The 21,933-nt window shown below is 39.2% G+C and overlaps 1 protein-coding gene across 1 annotated transcript in view; it reads left to right on the top strand.

Annotated features, from left to right (window-relative positions):
- The window catches only part of LOC117398021 (Fc receptor-like protein 5), a 38,766-nt gene extending 19,436 nt beyond the window's left edge, over nucleotides 1–19,330 (top strand). Inside the window, exons 9-24 of the mRNA XM_033997012.3 lie at nucleotides 991–1,266; nucleotides 3,196–3,486; nucleotides 5,330–5,614; nucleotides 5,827–6,120; nucleotides 8,573–8,845; nucleotides 9,315–9,578; nucleotides 10,581–10,859; nucleotides 11,354–11,452; nucleotides 11,682–11,747; nucleotides 12,769–12,831; nucleotides 13,386–13,448; nucleotides 14,268–14,330; nucleotides 15,037–15,099; nucleotides 15,565–15,630; nucleotides 16,804–16,869; nucleotides 17,861–19,330. Coding sequence (XP_033852903.3) covers nucleotides 991–1,266; nucleotides 3,196–3,486; nucleotides 5,330–5,614; nucleotides 5,827–6,120; nucleotides 8,573–8,845; nucleotides 9,315–9,578; nucleotides 10,581–10,859; nucleotides 11,354–11,452; nucleotides 11,682–11,747; nucleotides 12,769–12,831; nucleotides 13,386–13,448; nucleotides 14,268–14,330; nucleotides 15,037–15,099; nucleotides 15,565–15,630; nucleotides 16,804–16,869; nucleotides 17,861–17,952 — 2,603 coding nt within the window. The 3' untranslated portion in view covers nucleotides 17,953–19,330. The remainder of the gene's footprint in view (nucleotides 1–990; nucleotides 1,267–3,195; nucleotides 3,487–5,329; nucleotides 5,615–5,826; nucleotides 6,121–8,572; nucleotides 8,846–9,314; nucleotides 9,579–10,580; nucleotides 10,860–11,353; nucleotides 11,453–11,681; nucleotides 11,748–12,768; nucleotides 12,832–13,385; nucleotides 13,449–14,267; nucleotides 14,331–15,036; nucleotides 15,100–15,564; nucleotides 15,631–16,803; nucleotides 16,870–17,860) is intronic.
- The last annotated feature ends 2,603 nt before the right edge of the window (nucleotides 19,331–21,933 follow it).

Raw genomic sequence — 21,933 nt, 5'->3', positions numbered from 1 at the left:
CGATGCATAATAACATTGCAGTTGTGTAAATACACATGTATTTACTACGTAACTGCTATGTAAATACAGAGTAATTAGAGACACTTCATGGAAAGTTTTAATGTAAAGTGACAAGAATTATTCTGGGTTTAAAAGGCATGTCACATGCAGACTGGCTAAAATAATTGAATCTATTTAGTCTTGAACAAAGAAGATTACACTGTGATCTGATTCAAGCATTCAAAATTCTAAAAGGTATTGACAATGTTGACCCAGAGGACATTTGCGACCTGAAAAAAGAAACAAGGACCAGGGGTCACAAATGGAGATTAGATAAAGGGGCATTCAGAACAGAAAATAGGAGGCACTTTTTTTTACACAGAGAATTGTGAGGGTCTGGAACCAACCTCCCAGTAATGTTGTTGAAGCTGACACCCTGGGGAACCTTCAAGAAGCTGCTTGATGAGATTCTGGGATCAACAAGCTACTAACAACCAAACGAGCAAGATGGGCCAAATGGCCTCCTCTCATTTGTAAACTTTCTTATGTTCTTATGTTCTTATGTTTATAGATACATACACATGCACAATTTTTAAACATAACCTGTAATTATGTTGACAGCTCTTGGCCAAAGTCTACAAAAGATTCACTGAAGCTTTACCAGACACAGTACAGAAATCCCTTATGCATAGATACCTCCCCTGTTTTAATGATTCGTTCCTCTGATTTAAATATTGATGACAAAGGTAACTCTAGCCAATACAGCACCCCAACAACCCTAGCACAGAAGACACAGTAAGACATTAAGAGGAAGCAGACTTAGTATATAGGGTAGAAAGCACTTTTTACAGAGGGTGGTGAGGGTATGGAATGGAGTATCATGCTATGTTGTTGATGCTGAATTATTGTGATCCTTTAAGACCCCTGACAAAGTTTGGGAATCAATGAGCTGCTATGAACTGTATGAGCATTGCAAGTGTTCTGATGTTCTGATGTTCTCCATTGCTGCAGAGAGACCACAGGCAGTACTGATTCAAGGATATGAATGGGGAGTGTTCTACACTGCAGAAATAGCTGTTCTAGAATGTCAGGTAAAGTGGAGAGACCTGGAGTGGAGTTATAGGTGGTACAAAGATGGACTGCTCCAGACTGAAGGCAGTGGAAAAGATGGCAAATTGATGATACATTCTAAAGAGTCAGACAGAGGGGAATATACCTGTCAAGGAGAAAGAACATCTAATCCATTTCACTCCACAATCAGCAGCCCCTTCATGCTGAATGTATCTGGTAAGTAGGGTTTTCTGTCTAAGGTAAAGTGTAGTTACATTGCTGTGAATGAAATCAAAAGAAATGGATTGTCAGTATTTGATTCAGGTCATAATAACGTCTGTCAATCTTGGATGATCCTTACTTTGTGTAATCAATTGATGGAGTTTCAGATACTCATATGATGTGTTACCCAGTCACAGCAACACTTAATGTTTATGATACAAAATTTACAAGTCAAGGCATGCAGTAGTAATAAGGAAATCTCCATATACTGTGTAGGTACAGTAACACTTTCCATGAAGTGTCTCTAATTACTGTGTATTTACATCGTAGTTACTTAGTAAATACATGTGTACCCACACTATGGGGTGGATGTAAAGATACACGCAAAGTGATTTGTGGGTGCAAAACCCCCATAATGCTTCCGTAAATCGTGTTTAGTAGCCGTAAAGTTTGATTTTAGTGGCCGCTAAAAATGCAGCGTATGTAAAGAATGGTGTTCACCTGGCGTTCTGCACCCGTTATCAAATTTGCACTTTGCCATCATTAAGCCATTAAAATGCATTCAAATGAAGAAAAGAGCATCGAATTGGGTGGGATCTGGATACTAAACGGGCACAAACATTATAATGTGATGTAAGGACTTTGCCTTGCAATTGCTGACCCTCCAAAAACTTTACACCTCTTCTTACAAGGTGCAAGCCATTGCAGAAGCGAGTAACTAAGAGCTGTATAAAAGCACACACCTGCTGAGACCTGTCATTGGCTTCAGGATGGCTGCTGTGGTACACTTCCTGATGCGGTGACACTTGGCTCTTGTTGAGGAGAGGCAGGAACAAGTTTGGAGCAGGGCAAGATGAAGGAAACCCTACATATTCAATTCCAGGGTCACTTTGTTTGGGATGCCGGAGGATGCGGTGCTAAAGCGTTATCATCTCACTCCGCAGGTCATCCTAGACCTAATAGCTGAATTGAGGGATGAGCTAGACCCCAGCGTCAATCTAGGGAACGCTATCCCTGCACATGTGAAAGTGTTCTCTGCACTACTTAGCCTCTGGTTCCTTTCAAACCACAGTTGGAATGTCTGGAGGGATAGCCCAAGCCACCTTTTCCAGAGTGCTAGGAACATTTCTGGATGTCATGCTGAAAAGGGCAGGCCAATACATATCATTTCCTAAGGATACTAGCATAACTGTTGTTGGCTGAGGCTTTTCCAAACATGCTGAGTGAGCTCTCAGCTCCTTCTCAGAAAATTTTTCTTTTCTTTTTATTTTTTTTGGTTTGTATTTTTGTGCTCCACAAATGTCATACAGCGACTACTGCTCTCTGTACTCCTAACTCTGCAAGAGCGGCCGCTAAATAGACCGATGCACTCATTGAGACCCTCGTTATCACATTTGAGGATCATTATTTGTGCGTGCTGAGTAATTTGCATTGCTCTTAACCTTACATAGGGTGTAGTGCAAAATAATTGCCTGGCCGCAATGCAATTTGAATTTTACATCTGCAATTATATATTACTTACATCTACCTTTTTAATGTGTAAATCTTTTTGCACGATATATGTAAGTACACAATTGTATCAGAAAAGGGTTAGGGTTAGGGTTATAACATGCAAAAAACACATTAAATACATTTTAATTATGTGCAAGTAATATAAATGTATTTACTAAGTAACTACTGTATAAACTTGAATTCAAAATAATGAATCTTTATTCATACCGAGATAAACAAACAAAGGCTATTTACACTTCTTCCCAGCTACACCTCCTTTCAAACCTATATACATATATAACAGAACATTTTAATGTATAGAGCTGAGGAAATATCTTCTTAAATGTGTAACATGTTTAAAACCTTACTTTCTGTAAAGTGTCACTTGACTTTATTTCTGTCGTGAGCGCAGATGAAAACACAGAGCTCATTCTCCAATCTTCTCTGTTTCAGGAGATGTGCCCAAAGCAGTGCTGACCTTGGAGCCTGAGAGAGAGGCATTCGAAGGAGACAGTGTTACCCTGCGCTGTGAGGTTCAGGGCAGCTCTACAGGCTGGAAATATCACTGGTACAAAAACCAACAAGGAAATGAACTGCTGCAGACTGACAGCAGTGGGACTGGAGGCATTTACACAATAAGTGCTGCTGCTCTGAACAACACTGGAGAGTACTGGTGTCGAGCTGCAAGGGGAGATCCAGAGTTTGACTTAGGTTTTAGCCAAGCCATTGTGTTGAATGTATCTGGTAAGTGTAAATAAATGCTTACAGAAAACCCTGTAGAGTTTATAACTTAACTGAAGGGGATACTGGTAACACTTTATAGTATGGTGTTGCTTATTAATGTTTTATAAATGTACAGTAGATGCGTAATAACTATGTTATAGAGTGTTAATAAATCATTATATATGTTTTATAACCATGCAATAGCCATAGACGGAATTACGTTTAACCCTTTGCGGTCCATTGTCGGACCTGGTCCGACATTGCAATTATTCCTATCAGGTCCATTGTCGGACCCTGTCTGACATCATTTTAGAAACACAATAAAAGGGTTTTAGTCGTTTTTTCTCCGGAAAAAGTCGAGAAAACCATTCAATGGCCGAGTGGGAACGACAGGAGCCGAGACAAGTCGAAAAAAAAAAAGGCGTATGAATAGTCATACATGGCCCTGGTATCAGATAACAGGGCGGTCGTAAGTAAACAAGGTGGCTGATAGTAAGTCAGCGCACAGAGAACACAGACATTTGCAGAGCTTTTTTGAGATGTTATAGTAATAAAATAATTACTTGGATCGCATTATTGAGGTGTTTGGTGATAAAACGACTGATCAGGAGATGATTGATCGGTATGTACGACTATTATTATTATTATTATTGTTTATTTCTTATATAGGTGAAAGCTATAGCAAACGAAAGGGTGGGGCGGGGCTGGAGATGCCTAGTGAGTGATTTGTTGATATGCAGGGCCATTTAAACCCTTTTGACTGTGAAAAAATACTTTTAAACAGCGTGTCTAAAATTAACTGCGTGTGTGAAAATAAAATAGACCTGGCGTGCCTGATGCACATTTAATAAATGGACCACAAAGGGTTAAATATCCCAAAGTGGCTAAACATGGTCCCCTTTATAAAACTGTAATTCTGTCTATGGCTATTGCATGGTTATAAACCATCTATAATGTTTTATTAACACTCTATAACATAGTTATTAAGCATCTATTTTCTATTATTAGGGCAGCAGTGTGGAGTAGTGGTTAGGGCTCTGGACTCTTGATTGGAGGGTCATGGGTTCAATCCCGGTGGTGGACACTGCTGCTGTACCCTTGAGCAAGGTACTTTACCTAGATTGCTCCAATAAAAACCCAATTGTATAAATGGGTAATTGTATGTAAAAAATAATGCGATATCTTGTAACAATTGTAAGTCGCCCTAGATAAGGGCGTCTGCTAAGAAATAAATAATAACAAAAATATTATATAATTATAAAACATTTTTAAAACATTAATAAGCAGCATCTTAATATAAAGTGTTACCTGGATGGTTAGATACAGGTTAGATAGTTTGAGGGGAATTACTCTACTCTAGAAAGAAGAAGGATTAGGGAGGGGGACTTGATTAAAGTCTTTCAATTCTTAGAAGGAGTTGACAGAGTTAGCCCCAGCCAATACTTTAAACAGCACAGACACCAGGAGCAGAGAACAGAGTTAGAATTGAACAGACTCGGGACAGATGATGACTCATTGCGTTACTTTAAAACCTGACAAAGTTATGGAACAAGATGAGAATTGAGGATCCCAATAGCATCCTCCCATTTGTACATTTTATTCTGTTATTGTACATTTTTAAAATATTTTTGTGTTTGGTATAATGTTCTATTGCTTAGGTCATTATTTGCCAGGCTTACTAACGTATGCTTTTTTTTAGCTTCTAAAGTACATAATGGAAATTATCCAGGATATCTTAATATCAGGTGAAAGACTGGGTGTCTCTCCAATTCAAGACTAATGCTTCCGAAAAGAGCCATAGACAACAATTATTTTCTACCATCATAACAAAGGCTTTTAAAAATATTTGTTCTGTTTTTTATAGAGCTTTTTAGTAAACCTGTTGTGACAGCCCATCCGGATTCTCCAGTCTGGGAAGGGGACTCCCTCACTCTGCACTGTGCAGTCCGGGTGAATGAGAAATCTCCAGACCCTAAACTGCGATACCATTTCATCAGAGAGGAGGGGGGCTGGAAGATCTCTGGTTCAAAAGAGAAGTATATACTCCCAGGTGCAAAGCTCAGTGACTCTGGGAAATACTGGTGTGAGGTGCAGGCAACAAGGAATGAGTTGAAGAAACGTAGTGATCCTGTGGGGGTTACTGTAGGAGGTGAGATCCGTTTGTCTTGCTGAAAAACTAACAGGGAAAAGCTTTGGAAAAGGATGAAAGTGGTGAATCTGGAAGCAAGGAAGTACTTAAAAAAACATTCGGACAATATTTAAAATATAATTAAGCATTTAATATTTAGTAAACACATTATGTATTTAATTATCTGAAACCACCGGGTCAGTCTTCTTAACATTAATAAATTGCCCCAACAGACCGTCCACAAGCTGTGCTGACCCTCCAGCCTCAGTGGCCTCAGCTGTACTTTGGGGAGACGCTGACCCTGCGCTGTGGGGTTGCGGGAGAGTATCCTGGGCTGGAATATCAGTGGTTCAAAGGCAGTCAGCTGACCCCAGTGCCCCGAACAGCTGACCACATTGTGAAGGGCAGCAGATACACAATGACAGCGGTGCTTCTGTCAGACCAGGGAGAGTACAGGTGTCTGGCTGTGAGGGGACAGCCGCCATATCCCTCTCACCTCAGCGATTCTGTTCTGGTTAATGTATCTGGTGAGTTCAGCTGAAACTATCTGAACTCCTTTTATACCTTCCACAGGTCACAAAAAATATACATTTTTCACATACCACAATCACGGCTCCTGCTTACTGGCAGAATAGACTGCTGAGAGCTGCGGGAGAGCTGAGGGAGGTGAAACCGTGTGTCTATTATATGTGTATAATACATTTGTTTCCAGCACTGTATATAATAACTGTACTCTTTACAGTATACTGCTTATTACCTGATATAGTGCAGTTTTGAAAAAAATATGATTTGATTATTTTTTCCATCTTCATGAAGTTGCAAAAAAGGTGTGTCCTTCATATACTGTTGGGTACCATGCACAGAATACAATGAGCATATTTGTGTGTATAATCAGGGTTAGAAACTAACAATATTGTGCTACTAGTCCAAAGGACTAGTACCTTTTGAAACTTGCTAGTCATGATGTCATCAACAGCAGTTTGGGTCCCTAAAAATAGGCTTAGATTTTATTTTGCTAAAACATAAACACTGTTATAAATTTAGTTTTACCTTCGTAAACGCTCACACAGATCGATTAATCCCTTGTTTGCACCTCGTTACTGAGCGACTAACTAAATGTACTGTGTGCCGGGAAACTGACACTGACAGCACCAGACGGGTTGACAGAGGAAAAAATTCTCTCGCTGTGTCACCTTGCCAACCATGAAGCTCCGCTTGAAATTGACTATGATGACACAAATAAAATGTTTATTTTATTGTACATTACATGTGTTGCTATTTACAAAAATGCTGGCTGGCTATGAAGCACTAATTACAATAATTAATGTACTCACGTACACATGCCGTCTACACTAAAGTCCCAATTTAAAGACAGTACGTTTTACTGTAGTCCTCAGGATGAAATTGTTAGCTAGGTGTCTATTTTTTTTTTTAAATTAGCAGTGGGAGAAAACCGCTTCAGCAGGTACAGTAGAATCTGCCAGAACTGACGGACGCCGAATCTACTAGAGTAACAAATACAAAAGAAAAACGAAGGAAACGCAGATATTTTCAAGAAAGCTGGGAGACTTTGAATAACTTGATTTTATATTTTTAAACGCTGCAATAACAGTTCTGCTTGTGAAGCATCCACACTATAATTTGACAGAACGGGTGATTTATTTACAGTATGCGGAACGTTATTTTCCGCCATTTGAGCCCCCGAGCGCTCACGGAATCGCCGCCTGTGCACCCAGTGATTAAAGCCTGGTTTTCAAACGAACTGATTATCGCTCACCAATACTGTATTGGTATAAGAAAAGTGTGTTTTTAAAAAAGTAATTTCAGCTTCCAGTCACTTAAAATATGCTGACGATAATGTAAAAAACACCAAGCTACAGCGAGTCTCAAGTTTTAAACGTGTTACTGTTTATAGATAAGAACTTTACTGTGAATATATTGTGTTATTATGTTTTAAGCAACATACTACGATAATATTCATTATGGTAATTGTTTGTTTATTAGTTTTAGAATGTTTAGTAAAACGTGGCCTATTGTTTGACTTCATTAGTACAACCGGCCCCCTTTGTTAATGACATCTTCAGTCAGGGTCGTAACCCGGTATAAATCAACATATTTTTGTAAAATTACTTTACACTTGCTTCAGAAGGTGCAATGCGTTTCAGTAAATTCAAACGATAAACTTCGCATCCAACACAGAGGGAGAACACAAATGACGTAATTAAGTGGGGTTTGCATTGCAGGGGAGATGAAGGGAGGTTTCAGTTCCGAGTGACCTGTTTTCTAAGCATTATTTGTGAATGCTTATTCACCACTGCTACACCCCGTTAGAAAATTGAGTTCCCTGCATCTTTTTAACGCAAGACTGAACGTGAGAGTATATGTGTACATTTGTTTTAAGTACTCGCCCAAAGGACTACTGAGACACAGACATCATCTCGTCCTCATCTCGTTTAATTTGACTCGGGCGAGAGTGAGTTTCTAACCCTGATAATACATACGTTTCCAGCACTGTATATGATTGATGCATTCTTTACAGTATCCTGTCTATTACCTTCTACAGTAGGCCCTATATACAGGACTTTGAAACTTTGATAACTTTTTGGCTTTTTTGTTTATATTTGTGTTTGTGGAATTTTAAAGGCATTTACTGTTGATAGCAAGTTTTTTTTTTTTTTTTTTAAATTAAACTTAGCACTTCAAAACAACGTATTCAATACAGTAATACTATAACCCATTTTGCTTAAACTTTTAAGTTAACCTTGTTTATGTATGTGGGGTGCATTTGCACCCCTTACAGTCTTCCATGTGAGCTCAATTATTGCCACTGCCAGAGGTTTAAGTAGAATAATGTTGTTAGCTCCATAAGCTTTAAGCTGATCTGTCCACGAGCTATGTGTCGGTTCAGATGAGTTATTTGTGTTGCCACGTTCTTGTTGCTCTGCATTTCAACAATAAATTCGATATTCGCTTTCTCAGCGGAGCAGCCCAAGGCAGTGCTGACTCTGACCCCTGATTGGACAATCCTGTTCCCTGGGGAGAAGGTGACCCTGCAGTGTCTGGGGAGTCCCAGGGCAGTGCTGTATAAACAGTACAGAGCTGGAGAGGAGGAGCAGGGGCAGGAGCCCCAGTGCATAGGCAAAGGGACCTCATGTACAGTTCAGAAGGCTGAAGAGTCACACCCTGGTCTTTACTGGTGTGAAGACAAAGAGGGTCAAGAACGCAGTAAATCTGTAGACTTAAAAGTATCAAGTAAGTGAATCGATAGGTCGGAATCTTTAATATTACCATAGCAACTTAAATGATGTATTAGAAATCAGTAGCACTTTACATTGTGTCTCTAATAACTTTACATAGTAATTACATAGTAAATACATGTGCACTTACACATCATGACAATGTTATTATTCATGGTTACAATGTACTTAATGAGTAAATTGTTTTGCAGGATTGTACACAAATCAGAAAAAAGGGTTAGGGTTAGGATTTGTGAATTAAATAAACTGATACCAGGACAGTCCACTAGGGGGCAGGTAGATACAACACCCAAGAGCCTTCACCAGTGAAGGGGACCCAGTATGCACAGCAGACATTTGTTTGATCCTGTAATTAGCTATGTATATACATGCCTAAACACATTGACACCTGCTGGCATTTAACTCAGGTGGGATCTGGGAAGCACATTTTAGGCTTTGATCAGGTATTGGCTTTAATTTTTCAGATGCAAGTGTGATTCTGCAGACTCCCCCACAGCCACTAACTGAAGGAGACAAGTTGACTCTGCTGTGTCGTGCTCGGGACACTAAGGTTGATCCTAAACGCATCACGTTTGAGTATTATAAGAACAATGAGAGTCTGGAGTTCCAGCCCAGCACAGGAGTGACCATCCCAGCTGTGATGAAGAAAGATGCAGGTTTATACAAGTGCTTCGCTTACTCCAGGGGGCGTGTGCTGGGTGAATCTGAGGTGGAGGTGTCTGTCAGAGGTGAGTTATTTCTAAGACTTGCTTGTGATCTTGGATGGCTCTCATAAGAGTTAGTGCAGTTGGGTAATGAGATAATGCATTTGCTTTTTAGAGCAAGTTTGTGTCCAGCCGCTTATAAAGCTGAGGGAACACAAAGCCACTTTTTCAGGAAAAGCAGCTTGAAACCTGGTCTCCTGAAACCAAGTTCCATTCCACAGCTTAACACTGTTGATACACGGCTGGTTTAGGCGTGCTACTAGAATAATTATAATGTACAGTTAATGACAGGCTAATAACCATAGTACCGACTATGCTAATAACCATAGTACCGACTATGCTAATAATCATAGTACTGACTATGCTAATAATCATAGTACTGACTATGCTGTGGAGGAGGTGTGGTCCAGTGGTTAAAGAAAAGGGCTTGTAACCAGGAGGTCCCCAGTTCAAATCCCACCTCTGCCACTGACTCATTGTGTGACCCTGAGCAAGTCACTTAACCTCCTTGTGCTCCGTCTTTCAGGTGAGATATATTTGTAAGTGACTCTGCAGCTGATGCATAGTTCACAAACCCTAGTCTCTGTAAGTCGCCTTGGATAAAGGTGTCTGCTAAATAAACAAATAATAATGCTAATAATCATAGTACTGACTACACCATCCTCTTTGGTTAGATAGAGGTGAGAGATCACCTAGAATAGTAAATGATTATTACCACAACACTATGCATTTTATATAATAGAAATATTAAGTACTTCCACAGTTTATTTTATTGTGAAACAAGTCTGTTCCGTTTCAACACATTTTTGAAGTGGCAGCCTCCTTTCTGCACTCAACACATGTATTATAGGAAGTGGAGCAACATGACCTCTGGACACCTTTGCTCCTCGCAAGATAATTGGTTCCTGGAGTATGACATAGAAGCACAAATCAAGACACGTATGTTATGTGAAGACCATGTGACTGCTGACTCTTATTTGGATCTTGCTGTATTAAAGGTTCACAGTGTGTTGTGTCTTGTGATAGATTTCTTCGCCAGGGTAACACTGACAGCCTCTCCAGGCCCTGCAGTGTTGGAGGGAGAGCCAGTTAACCTGACCTGTGAGGTGGAGAGAAACACGTACCTCAGCCCTCCAGTCAACTACACGTTTCTCAGAGACGGTGCACCCCTAGCGGCGAGTAGCGGCACTGCACAGTATTTCATAACAGCGATGAATAAAACACACACGGGGAGATACAGCTGCACTGCGGAGACATGGCCAGGAATCAGGAAGCAGAGTGCTGCTGTGAAAATCGAACTTGCAAGTAAGGCTCTGCATGAAAATAGCAGAATCACTGGGGTCCTTCGAGGCCAAACGTGACAAGTTTTGAGATCCATCTCAGCTGCTGCCCTAAAGTTTGCCATATTAAAAGCAGAGCAAAGTGTAGTAAAGCATAGTCACTCTCAAATGATTAGTGATAATGTTGCTAGTGTTTATAAGAGGTAAGACTTTACACTTCAGGAGAGAAGCACTACTAGATTACATCATGCCAGTGCAAAGACAATGACCTCTTGGTCAACTGCTGCTTCCACCATTTAAGAATATGTTCATGTAGTGTATGCACAACTCTAATGTGTATTCATTTAAAACATTTACAATTGCCTTTTTATTTTGAGAGCCCCCACTCTTTAGCTGCTTATTTGTAATCAATAAATAAATAAATAAATAAACATTTTTTTTCTTGTGTGGTTTAATTTTAAAAGAAAACAAAATAATAATAATAATAAAATCCTTTAATGCTCTTTGCTTTTCTATCAGCCCCCTGGTGGTGGATTGTTGCCGGTGCAAGTGGAAGCGGACTGTTACTTATTCTCATTACATCCACACTGCTATGCTGCAGAACTCGTCGGACTGCAGGTCAGACTGCTTATATTAATACAAGAAATGTTAAAGGCCCCTTTATGTAATCTACATTTTATGGTAACACTTTCCATTGAGTGTGTCCAATTACTGTGTATTTACATAGTAGTTAGTAATTACATGTGTACTTAATTACATTGTTATTATGCATAGTTATAATGTATTTAATGTGGAAATATTTTTGCAGGATATATGTTGCTTTGAAGTATCTCTGTATATTTTCCAGGTAAACACAGAAAGTCCAAATCTGAAACTGTTTATGCAGTCTTTGATCCAGCCAAGAAGCAAAGAGGTGGGGACACATCAACTATTCTTTACATGGGCTTATAGAGGACATGGGGAAAAAAATGATTTATTTTCTGATGATATTTAACATTTATATATATTGTCTGAAATGTACATTTTAATAATTGTATTACTTCTTTTTCTTATAGATTATATCAATAATGTACTATTTTGTGGTTGTAAAATATTTAACAAAGGTGATGCCTGGAGCACAGATTAATATAGTTTATATAATAGGGGAGGAAAAGGCAAAGTGCAAAAAAAGAAATATAAACTGTACTGCAATGGAAGTAAATGGTAAAGGAATAGTATCAAAACCTCAAAGCGTTACTGAACCCCCTGCAGTGTTTACAAGAAACACATGTTGTCCCATGTTGTCTGTATTTCTGTACAGTAATTATAATTCAGTAGCTTAAGTCTACTTGTTCTGCTGCAGCACCTTCCTGCTTGACTTCCGATCACACACTAGCTACTGTCTGTGTCTGTGAAATAGACACAGCAGTGTGCACATGTATTAGAACACCCCATTGCTTCTGTAGTTTTGATGTGCTATGCATGTGAAATCAAACCACTGCAGGCAAATTACTGATTGGCTCATTTAATTGATGACTTTAATAAGTTTACACATGCAATTAATTTAAAATAGTAAGAGAAAAGAAAGACACGTTAAAAAGGTAAAATGCTGATACTTTTTAGAAGTTGTTTAAGATGCCTGATTTAAAGCACAATGTGGGTGAAATATTTTGACTGTTTGTAATGTTTCTATGTCACTGATGAATGAGCGGAACATTGAAATTCTCACGCTCTGAGGTTTTCATGCAGGTAGGTGTATAAAGGACATACATGTTCTTGAGGTGTTCAAATAAACTTGCACACTACTGCAAGAGTGAGAGGGTGAACCAGGAGCAATCGGAATTCTCGTTCCACACGTGGCTGTATTCACATGTGGAGATGACCGGTCTAACCAGCCCTGCAACACCTTCACTGTATTCTCTTTAATTAGATTTCTATACCATGTGTTTTCACAGATAGACTCAAAAAGTCTGACAGTGAGGGTTTTTATACCTTAATTGATTCAACGAGCAACCAAGGTAAGGAGGTCTTCGTTCCTCTCCTTTATTCTCTACCCCTCTTACACCCATTATGAAACCCCTTATCAGGTGTAAGGTGCCTCAGCCTTTTTTTCTCTAAAATGAAAAGTTAACACTTTACACAAGTGTCTCTAATTATTGTGTATTGACACAGTAGTTACTTTGTAAATACATGTGTACTTGCACATAATTGCAATGTTATTATGCATAGTTACAATGTACTAAATGTGTACATCTTTTTGCATGATATCTGTAAGTACACAATTTAATCAGAAAAAGGGCTAGGGTTGGGGTTACGGTTAGGCTTTGTTTGGTTAAGAGTAAGGGTTAGGGTTAGGATTAGGTTTATATCATGCAAATAAAATTTGCATTGTAACTGTGCATAATAACACTGTAATTAATTGTAAGTACACATGCATTTACTAAGTAACTACTATGTAAAGACACTTAGACACTTCATGGAAAGTGTTACCGCACTTACAATACAGTCTTTAATTCTGCAATACCAATGGGCTAGTGTGTTTTTTATATTCCTATACTGTATATATTTACAGATGCACCCCAGATGACTAACAGCGATCCTCTTTACTCCAAAGTTGGTCCAAAGAGAAGCAGAGGTGAGGGTTGTGTGGGTTTCGTTTGGTCTCTCGCCCCGTTATTGTCACACATCGCCCCTCTTTGAACCCTGTAATCCAGTGTGGAAGTGAAGACAAAGCTTTGTTACTAATGAGGAGCCCCTCCAGTCTGTATTACCATTCATTATTCATTAACCCCTTCAGGTACACGAGGAATTGAGCGCTTGTTGTTCAAACGGTTTCTTCTTCAAATACATTTGAGAGCGACTCAAGCAACAGTCGTTGCCAATCATTTTTTATTATTTTCTCCCCAATTTGGAAATGGCCATTTATTTTTAGGCTCAGCTCACCGCTACCACCCCTGCGCTGTCTCGGGAGGGCAAAGACGAACACACGCTGTCCTCTGAAGTGTGTGCCGTCAGCCGCCCGCTTTTTTTCACGCTGCGGACTCACCATGCGGCCACCCAAGAGCTACAGCATCGGAGGACAACGCAGCTCTTGGGCAGCTTACAGGCAAGCCCGCAGGCGCCCGGCCAGACTACAGGGGTCGCTGGTGCACGGTAAGCCGAGGACACCCTGGCCGACCTAACCCTCCCTCCCCCCGGGCGGCGCTCGGCCAATTGAGTGCCGCCCCCTGGAAGCTCCCGTCCTCGGTCGGCAAAGGAATAGCCTGGACTCGAACTCGCAATGTCCAGACTATAGAACGCATCCTGCACTCCACGTGGAGCGCCTTTACTGGATACACCACTCTGGAGCCCCAGTTAGCATAGTTTTTAATAAGATGTCCCTTGTACCTTAAAGGGTTAAGCCTATTTATTATTGCTTATTTCATATTGTATCTAAACTATTTATATTTTTCAGATGAACCTGAAATGGCTGATAGTGGAGTTTTTTATTCCCTTCTCAATCCAAAGAATAACACAGGTAAGGACTGCATAAACAACTTCAGGTTTTGGCTTTCTGTGTTTACCTGGAAAATACACAGAAATACTTCAATGCAGCGACAGATACATTACAAAAGGGTTTTGAAAAGACGTGTAATAAACACAGTTTTCAGAAAATGTATAGGAATGTTGGATTACACTTTCCATTAAGTGTCTCTAATTAATTAGTGTATTGACATAGTATGTACTTAGTGAATACATGTGTACTTATACATAATTACAATGTTATTATGCAGTTATAATATACTTAATGTGTAAATCTTTTTGCATGCTATATGTAAGTACACAATTGTATCAAAAGGGTTAGGGTTAGGTTTAGAGGGGGCTTAGGGATATGGTTATATCATGCAACGAGATGTATACATTAAGTACATTGTAACTATGCATAATAACATTGTACTTGTGTAAGTACACTTGTATTTACTATATAAATATACAGTAATTAGAGTCACTTAATGTAAAGCATTGCCCTGATTTCATATTTCCAGGAATATACAATCGCTATATGAGGATACATGTGTCGGATGTTTATATCTGACCCTTGAGTTGCTTTATATTTCATTACCAAATCTGGCTGGTCATTCTAGTTCAGAATAGAAAGAAAAATTAACCTAACTGTAAGGTTTCACATTAGCCTGATTCTCTCCCTATTGTACTGTATCTAAACTACATACGTTTTTTTTCAGATAATCCCCAAATGGCTGACAGTGGAACTGTTTACTCTCTTGTTGACCCAAAGAACAACAGCGGTAAGGACTGTCACCCCTTTCCTCTCCTTCTCTGCTCCCTCCCCTGAGTCACACAGTCAGGGGAGCGCATGTGCCTGGCTGTGCAAACATATTGTTTCTCACTGGAGATTCCAAGTGACCCTCATTCCATGGGTCAGACCCGGAAATTGACATTAAAACCCGCAGACCCACGACAGTCATTGTACAACCCGCAAAATCAAACGGACATGAGATACTGTGTGGGGGATGTAAAAAAAAAAGGTTTGTCATTCTCAGCATCTGACTGTATGCACACTCCATTTGGTGATGGGTTCTCAATTGAAGTTGCAAATTCTATCATTTTAAATTAACCAGTGCTGCTGTCTTCTTTTTCTTTTATCGATTCGTAATGTAATTAATAATTTAGGTTCAGATTCATCATTGCGCCCAGAAAGTTCTCCAGGAAGGAGGATACCTCTAAAATGTCTTATGTTCTCATGTCAACAGATAACCACAGAATGGGAAATAGTAAGGATCTTTACTCTATGATAGATCTGAAGAACAAAAAGAAAGGTAAGGGTTGCTGGGTTTCTTAACGTACCTCCCTCCCTCTCTTATTACACTACAGTTTCCACACAATGGTCAACATGATCTGTGGACAATGCTTTTACATTATGGTTAACACATTTTTCATCTGGAGGGCAACACTTTACGTTAAGTGTCTCTAATTAACGTGTATTTACATAGTCGTTACATAGTAAATACATGTGTACTTACACATAATTATAATGTTACTACGCATAGTTACAATGTAGTTAACGTGCAAATCATTTTGCACGATATATGTAAGTACACAATAAGAGAGAGGCTTCGATTGAGAGTTAGGGATAGGGTTAGAGTTAGGGTTAGGGTTAGGGTTAGAGTTAAGGTTAGGGTTAGGGTTAGAGATAGGGTTATATCATGTACAGCTGCACTCAGGATACCAGGGGATAGGTGGGGTGTGTGAACTTGACTGACCTTGGTTGGATCATCTTATTGTGATTAAACATTTTATGGCTCATTCTTATTCAAGCACAGTAGAGCCTCAGAGTTACAAACCCCTTGTGAATGGATGTTGTTCGTAAGTCTGAAATGTCTGTAACTCTGAAAATGAATCTTCAATGGTTTTAATAAATGTGCACACCTGCTATCTACAACTTCAATCTGGAGAATAATACAAGGATACAACAAAGTAACGCAATACTCTTATTGTTATGATTTGACACGCTTTAAAACGGTACTATACATGGAAAAAGGCTACATTTAAGTTACCATTACTACTGAAATTATAACTGTAGCAAAAAACACAGATTCAAACGTCCAGGGAAACCTGGGTTAACGCAGTGATTGCTTTTATTTTATTTGAAACAAAATGCAGTCCTGCAGCTTGCTCAGTCATTCAGCCTCCTTTGGGTTGAACAAAAGAAACCTGTGCTTCGTTTACAACTAAAATGTTCCTAGTAAAATGGCCTGTACTTGCTTTGAAATTTGCCTCACCTTGGTCTGGATACATTTGTTGATTGAGTAATTTTGAATTCTCCATGACCAGCACGCTGCTCATAGGGGCGCCTATCTGGCTGCATTGCACGCATGGTTGAATGATTGCATACTTCTGGTTGAAAGTGGGGTGTTTGGTAGAGCGGTCAGTTCATAACTCTTTCTACTGTATGACATATTGTTTAGATTGCTATTCTTTATATATTTCAGAAAAACTGCTGATGGCAAACAGTGTCTCTCTTTACTCTGTTGTCGACCTAAAAAACAAAAACAAAGGTAAATGTTTCTCTCTCCCTTTTCCCTTAACCCATTAATGCCCATTTCTGTATCACACATGCTACGATGCTTAGCCACCCCTCTGTATTATTATTTTTAAATCCAGCCCCACAAACCAGAATTCTGTTGCCGGATTGGAAGAAAATGCCTTTTGTAAAACGGAATCTAGTTACATAATGTAGCTTTTCTCATTCTTGCAAAAGCGTGTGTCCTTTGTTGATATGATTTCTTCCTACTGTAGCTTGAAAAAAAATGAGAGTTTTGATGGTATACTTTTTTCACTTTCAGTCTACTGTTTATTGCAACAGAGGTAGTAACTAGTAATGCAAAAGGCTACGGCTTGAAACTGTATTTGTTTTATGCAATTTAACCTACGTATAATATCCTGCGTAAATCAATGGATATAGTGTATTCCTACCCTGCAGAGAGGACCACATGGCCTCCTCTGAACAGTGCAGTTATGTAACTTGTGTGTAACAATGTTAGTATTTATATCCAGCAGATATAGGGTTAATTTGCCCTGTATCAACAACTGTCCTGAATGTATTTATTAAGCAAAGCGTGGTTCAGATAAGGAACTACCTTTAACCTTGGATCAAATCACGTAAACATCAAGCCTATGTTAGGCGCTTCCAATACCAGATCAAATCGTCAGTTGACAGCTAGTATCTTATTTGTCTTTCGATAAACAATGCAAGGAAAAGATTTATATCTTGCCTCAATCCATTACCTCCCCGCTGTGCACCAGAGTTCACCTCCTCCTCCCCAGACTCCACCTACTTTTTTGCTTCGTCTAACGGGGGAAGGCAGCTATCCTGTATCTGTTAGCTAATTTATGGGGTACCTTGGAAGGCAAGGCCAAAGTCCAAAAAAATGTAGTGTAAAATATGTATAATGCAGTCGTGTTGTCTAATCTGTTTAATAAATAATCTATTTCTGACAAGGTCTCAGTGACATGTTTAATTTTCTTATTGTCTCCTTTTAAATCTAGGCGATGGGAGCAGGAATGCAGGAGGAAAAGAAGCAGACAGAGAGACAGGCAGCTACGCACAAGAGAGCATCTATGAGGAAGTGATGATATAAAAAAATAACAATGGACAGAGGGGACAGGGATTAAGGTTTTCTGTGTAAAGTATGGTAACTGTACAATTACTATGCAGAGAAAAGGCTCACCTCGTCCGGTTCCTAGTAGCTGATTGATCTGAAAACTGTCATGTTGGGTCTTAAAGGACCCCAGTGATCCTGCTTCAACAATATGAGTAGGTAGCCACATGACTAGACATGCCCTCACCTACTCTTTGTGTGAGACAGAGCACTTGAAAAGCCAATGGGATGCTTTTAACATCTTAGTTTTAAAGAAAACTGTGGATGTGATGACTGAAATAGCTATAGAAAGCGATTCAACAAGAAAAAACACACATCAGTTCAATATGATCCCAATGATTCAGCATCAACAACATGGCTAAGTAACCCGTTCCATACCCTCACCACTCTGCGAAGAAGGGCAGCAGAAAAACTAGGACCAGAGGACACAGTTATGCAGACTTAGGACAGAGGGAAGTGGACACTTCTTCACACAAAGTGGTGAGCGATGGAATGGGTTACTTAGCCATGCTGTTGCAGCTGAATCATTGGGATCCTTTTGAGATTAACCAGCAACTAGGTCTTGAACGAGCATTAATGGGTGGAATGGGCGCCTGTCGTTATGTTCTTAAGTGATTAACAACTTAATCACTTAACTTGTAGGGTTAATGGATGAGTGCTCATGTTGTTCGTTACTAATTATGCAACATTACTGCTTCATAAATAAATAGCAAATTGCATTGTAATGAAAAGGCCGTCTGTCTTGCATTAACCTACTGTGGTTGAAATTGCAAGTTGCAATTAGCAGCTTTGATTAACTGGGGCCGAGTTAGTAAAAGTAAGTTATTTTTATCTTGCAAATGATCTTATTAATTCCCTTTTAATAAACCTTATTCATTTTGTAACATTAACAGCTTGTATGAATTGACAGCGTGTACGTAGGTGTGGGACAGTAAACGATTAATCCGTAATATCATCCTGAATGGATGCAGCAATTAAATAGTTATTGCAATAATGATGGTCAAATATTTTCACCATTATACTGAAGACAAGTAATTGTATATGTCATAGTTGTTTTTTTATTTTCTTGCCTTGCTTTATTGTTATTGGTGATCTATTATAATTAGTAAGATAACATAAAGAACAAAGAACAAAAAAAACTGGGCATAGAGGCAACAGCCAGAGAAGCTCCCAATGGCTCAAGATCATTGTGGACCATCGGTGTAGTGTCTGAGGCTGTCTCTCCAGGGGTTCAGGTAATCTGATCAATTGCCTATCTCTGCTAATGCTAGCGGCAAGTATTGTATTTAAACAATAATGGTCAATGTAGAATGTACTGTGGGTATTTTAAACTAATAAACATTGTTAATATTTGAAACATGGTCTGGTGTCATCCTTATAGCGTAACAAAGTAGTTTATTCCATGTTTACTTGAATTAATAAACCTTAACACTTTCATAGGGCATATTTGCAGAAATCAATGTGTGTGTGTTACCATTTTCTTTTTTTTTTTCATTTTTATATTCTGTTGTCCCCCTTTGCATCCTTTTTGTTATGTGCACGCCCTCTTTAAACAATCGCATAGTGCTGAACGATGAGATCTGTTCTCACTGCATGTTCCCAAAAGGGTAAATGACAGCGGACAGAGTTAATACAACACAGTACTGTTAAAGAGAGGACAGAACAGGACATACCGTTTGGGGTTTCATGAATTTATTTACAGCTCATTATTAGCTACACAGACTTGGATATTGACATCCAGCTATACTGAGTTTTACAGTAAGTTGTTAACATTGAAGTCATGGTGGTTTGTTCAATTAAAATAATAATAAAATCATAACAACAAACAAACAATCTGAATAAGTAGTGCAACATTCAAAGAAAATAAGGGGGGAAAGACACACATATTTACAAATGGGTTCTTAACTTCTAATCTACAAAATGAATGTTAATTCCACACAGAATATTCCAGTTAATGTGCAAACTAAACCGAATAGCTGCAAAAACGAATTAGTTCTGCTCTTTTCCCAGGAGTGGTCACATATTTTGTTTTATCGTGAAATGTATTCACGCTTATGGATGTTAAACAGACGGTACTGGTGACCGACAGATGTTTATCCCCTGGGTTGTAGAAGCACCTCTGTTCTTAAAGGATGAAGGAAGGGGCAGTTCAGTCTCAGTGTCTCAAACCTGCCTGGGACTGGAGGGACCACCCATTCAGTTAGCAGATGAGAGAGGGAGAGAAGTTCAATCTATGTCTCAAGCCTGTCCTGAACTGATGGGACAATTCTTTCAATGACGGGGGGAAGGGGAGGGACCAGTTCAATCTGTAGGACTCATGCCGGTCCTGGACTGGAGGGACCACCTGAAGTTGAGGGAACACAAAGCCATTTTGTGGCTTGCAACTTGGTTTCAGGCCACTGCATGGCACACCAGGGGAGAGTTGGGGTTTGATACATCAACCTCAAACACGGTCTCCCGGAACCAGGTTTGAACCCACTGTTCCTGAAAAAAGTGGCTTATGCTCCCTCAACTTTAGAAGATGAGGGAGGGTGCAGTTCACACCTCAAGCTAGACTGGAGGTAGCACCCTTCCTCAATGAATTATTACATGATCAAAATTATACAGTGCTGGCATTTAATTATCAGGGTTTTCTACAGGTTTTTTGGAGTACAAATTTGTTTAAAGCACAATTAGAATGTGTAAGAGCCGATTAATTTTTTTCCCTGTTAGAAACTATTAACCCATTAAGTACCAATTACATTTATCTGAAAAACCTCAATTGGATTGTAATTGGATACATTCCAAATCAATATTTCTCACAGAAAAAAATCCTTCATTTTGGCTACGAACTGCTACCATCCTATTTTTTTGAGGACAGTCAAGTTAGACGTGCCCATAATCAGATCAGTGAAATTTCACGTTGGCTATGAAGCTCAGCACACAGAAAATTGAGCTTTATCATCACCGTGGGGGAGAAATACACCAAGAAATGTATCATTTTAGGCTTTGGTTATATTGTCATAAAAGCATCTGGGCTATATTTGTAAAATTAACAGTTACATTTAGACTTAACTTACTATCATTTTGTTAATTGCAAAAGTTATCATAATAGTTTGAGAAAATAATTTAAAAAAAAAAACAAGTAGATGCCAGTTAAAAATGCTCCAAAACAAATTACAAAAGCAGCTTGTACTCAAATTAGGACAATGGCTCTTAATGGGTTAATGTACTGCAATAGGTTCCTGAGATTAACAGGGTTACGTTCTGTCGTTGTCAAAATACACCACTGAAAGTCAGAGCAACGCCCTTGCCTTTCTTCGAAGATGAAATATTGTTTCGCGTGTAACAAAAGTTCTTTCACCTGCCCACCAGTCCGTTCATTAGCATGATTATTATTCAGAACCGAGACCAAGGGCATACAGTACAGAAGGCTGGAATTCATTTAAATGGATATTGGGGCTTGATTTCATTATAGAAACAATACAGTTTAGGTACAGTGACCTGAAATGCGTTCTTTCTTGTGTGTGATTTGTACAAACACCAATGTCCGTTTAAATGAATACTAAGGAGACTGAAGATCGGTAGACCATCTTGTAACACGCACAAAATTCATGCCTCGATTTATTAACCAGAAAACCGCCTGGAGACCAGAAGCTGGAAGTTTTATCCATGCACAAAACAAGGCGAACAAAGAAAAAATTTGAACTACAAAATAAGGAAAAGTTTGGGAATGAGGAAAGGCCATTGGGCCCATCAAGGCTTGTCTCTTGTTAGCACACCATTCTCCTCTACTGCGGGGAAGTAACGCTAGACTTTTTCAATGTGCACCGATGAGCATACCAGAAAAGACAAAATAATGATTACAATTTTTAACAGTCTGACCTCGGCACAGCTTGGGAGTCATGCTTTGCAAATCAACTACCTGACATATTCAAAACCTGAGCACTTTTATTCACTAAAATCAGGAAGCTGCATTGC

The sequence above is a fragment of the Acipenser ruthenus genome, chromosome 54 (genome assembly GCF_902713425.1).
Source record: "Acipenser ruthenus chromosome 54, fAciRut3.2 maternal haplotype, whole genome shotgun sequence".
Taxonomy (NCBI): domain Eukaryota; kingdom Metazoa; phylum Chordata; class Actinopteri; order Acipenseriformes; family Acipenseridae; genus Acipenser; species Acipenser ruthenus.
Note: the sequence above shows the minus strand (reverse complement) of the source record. Positions and strands in the feature narration are given on the sequence as shown.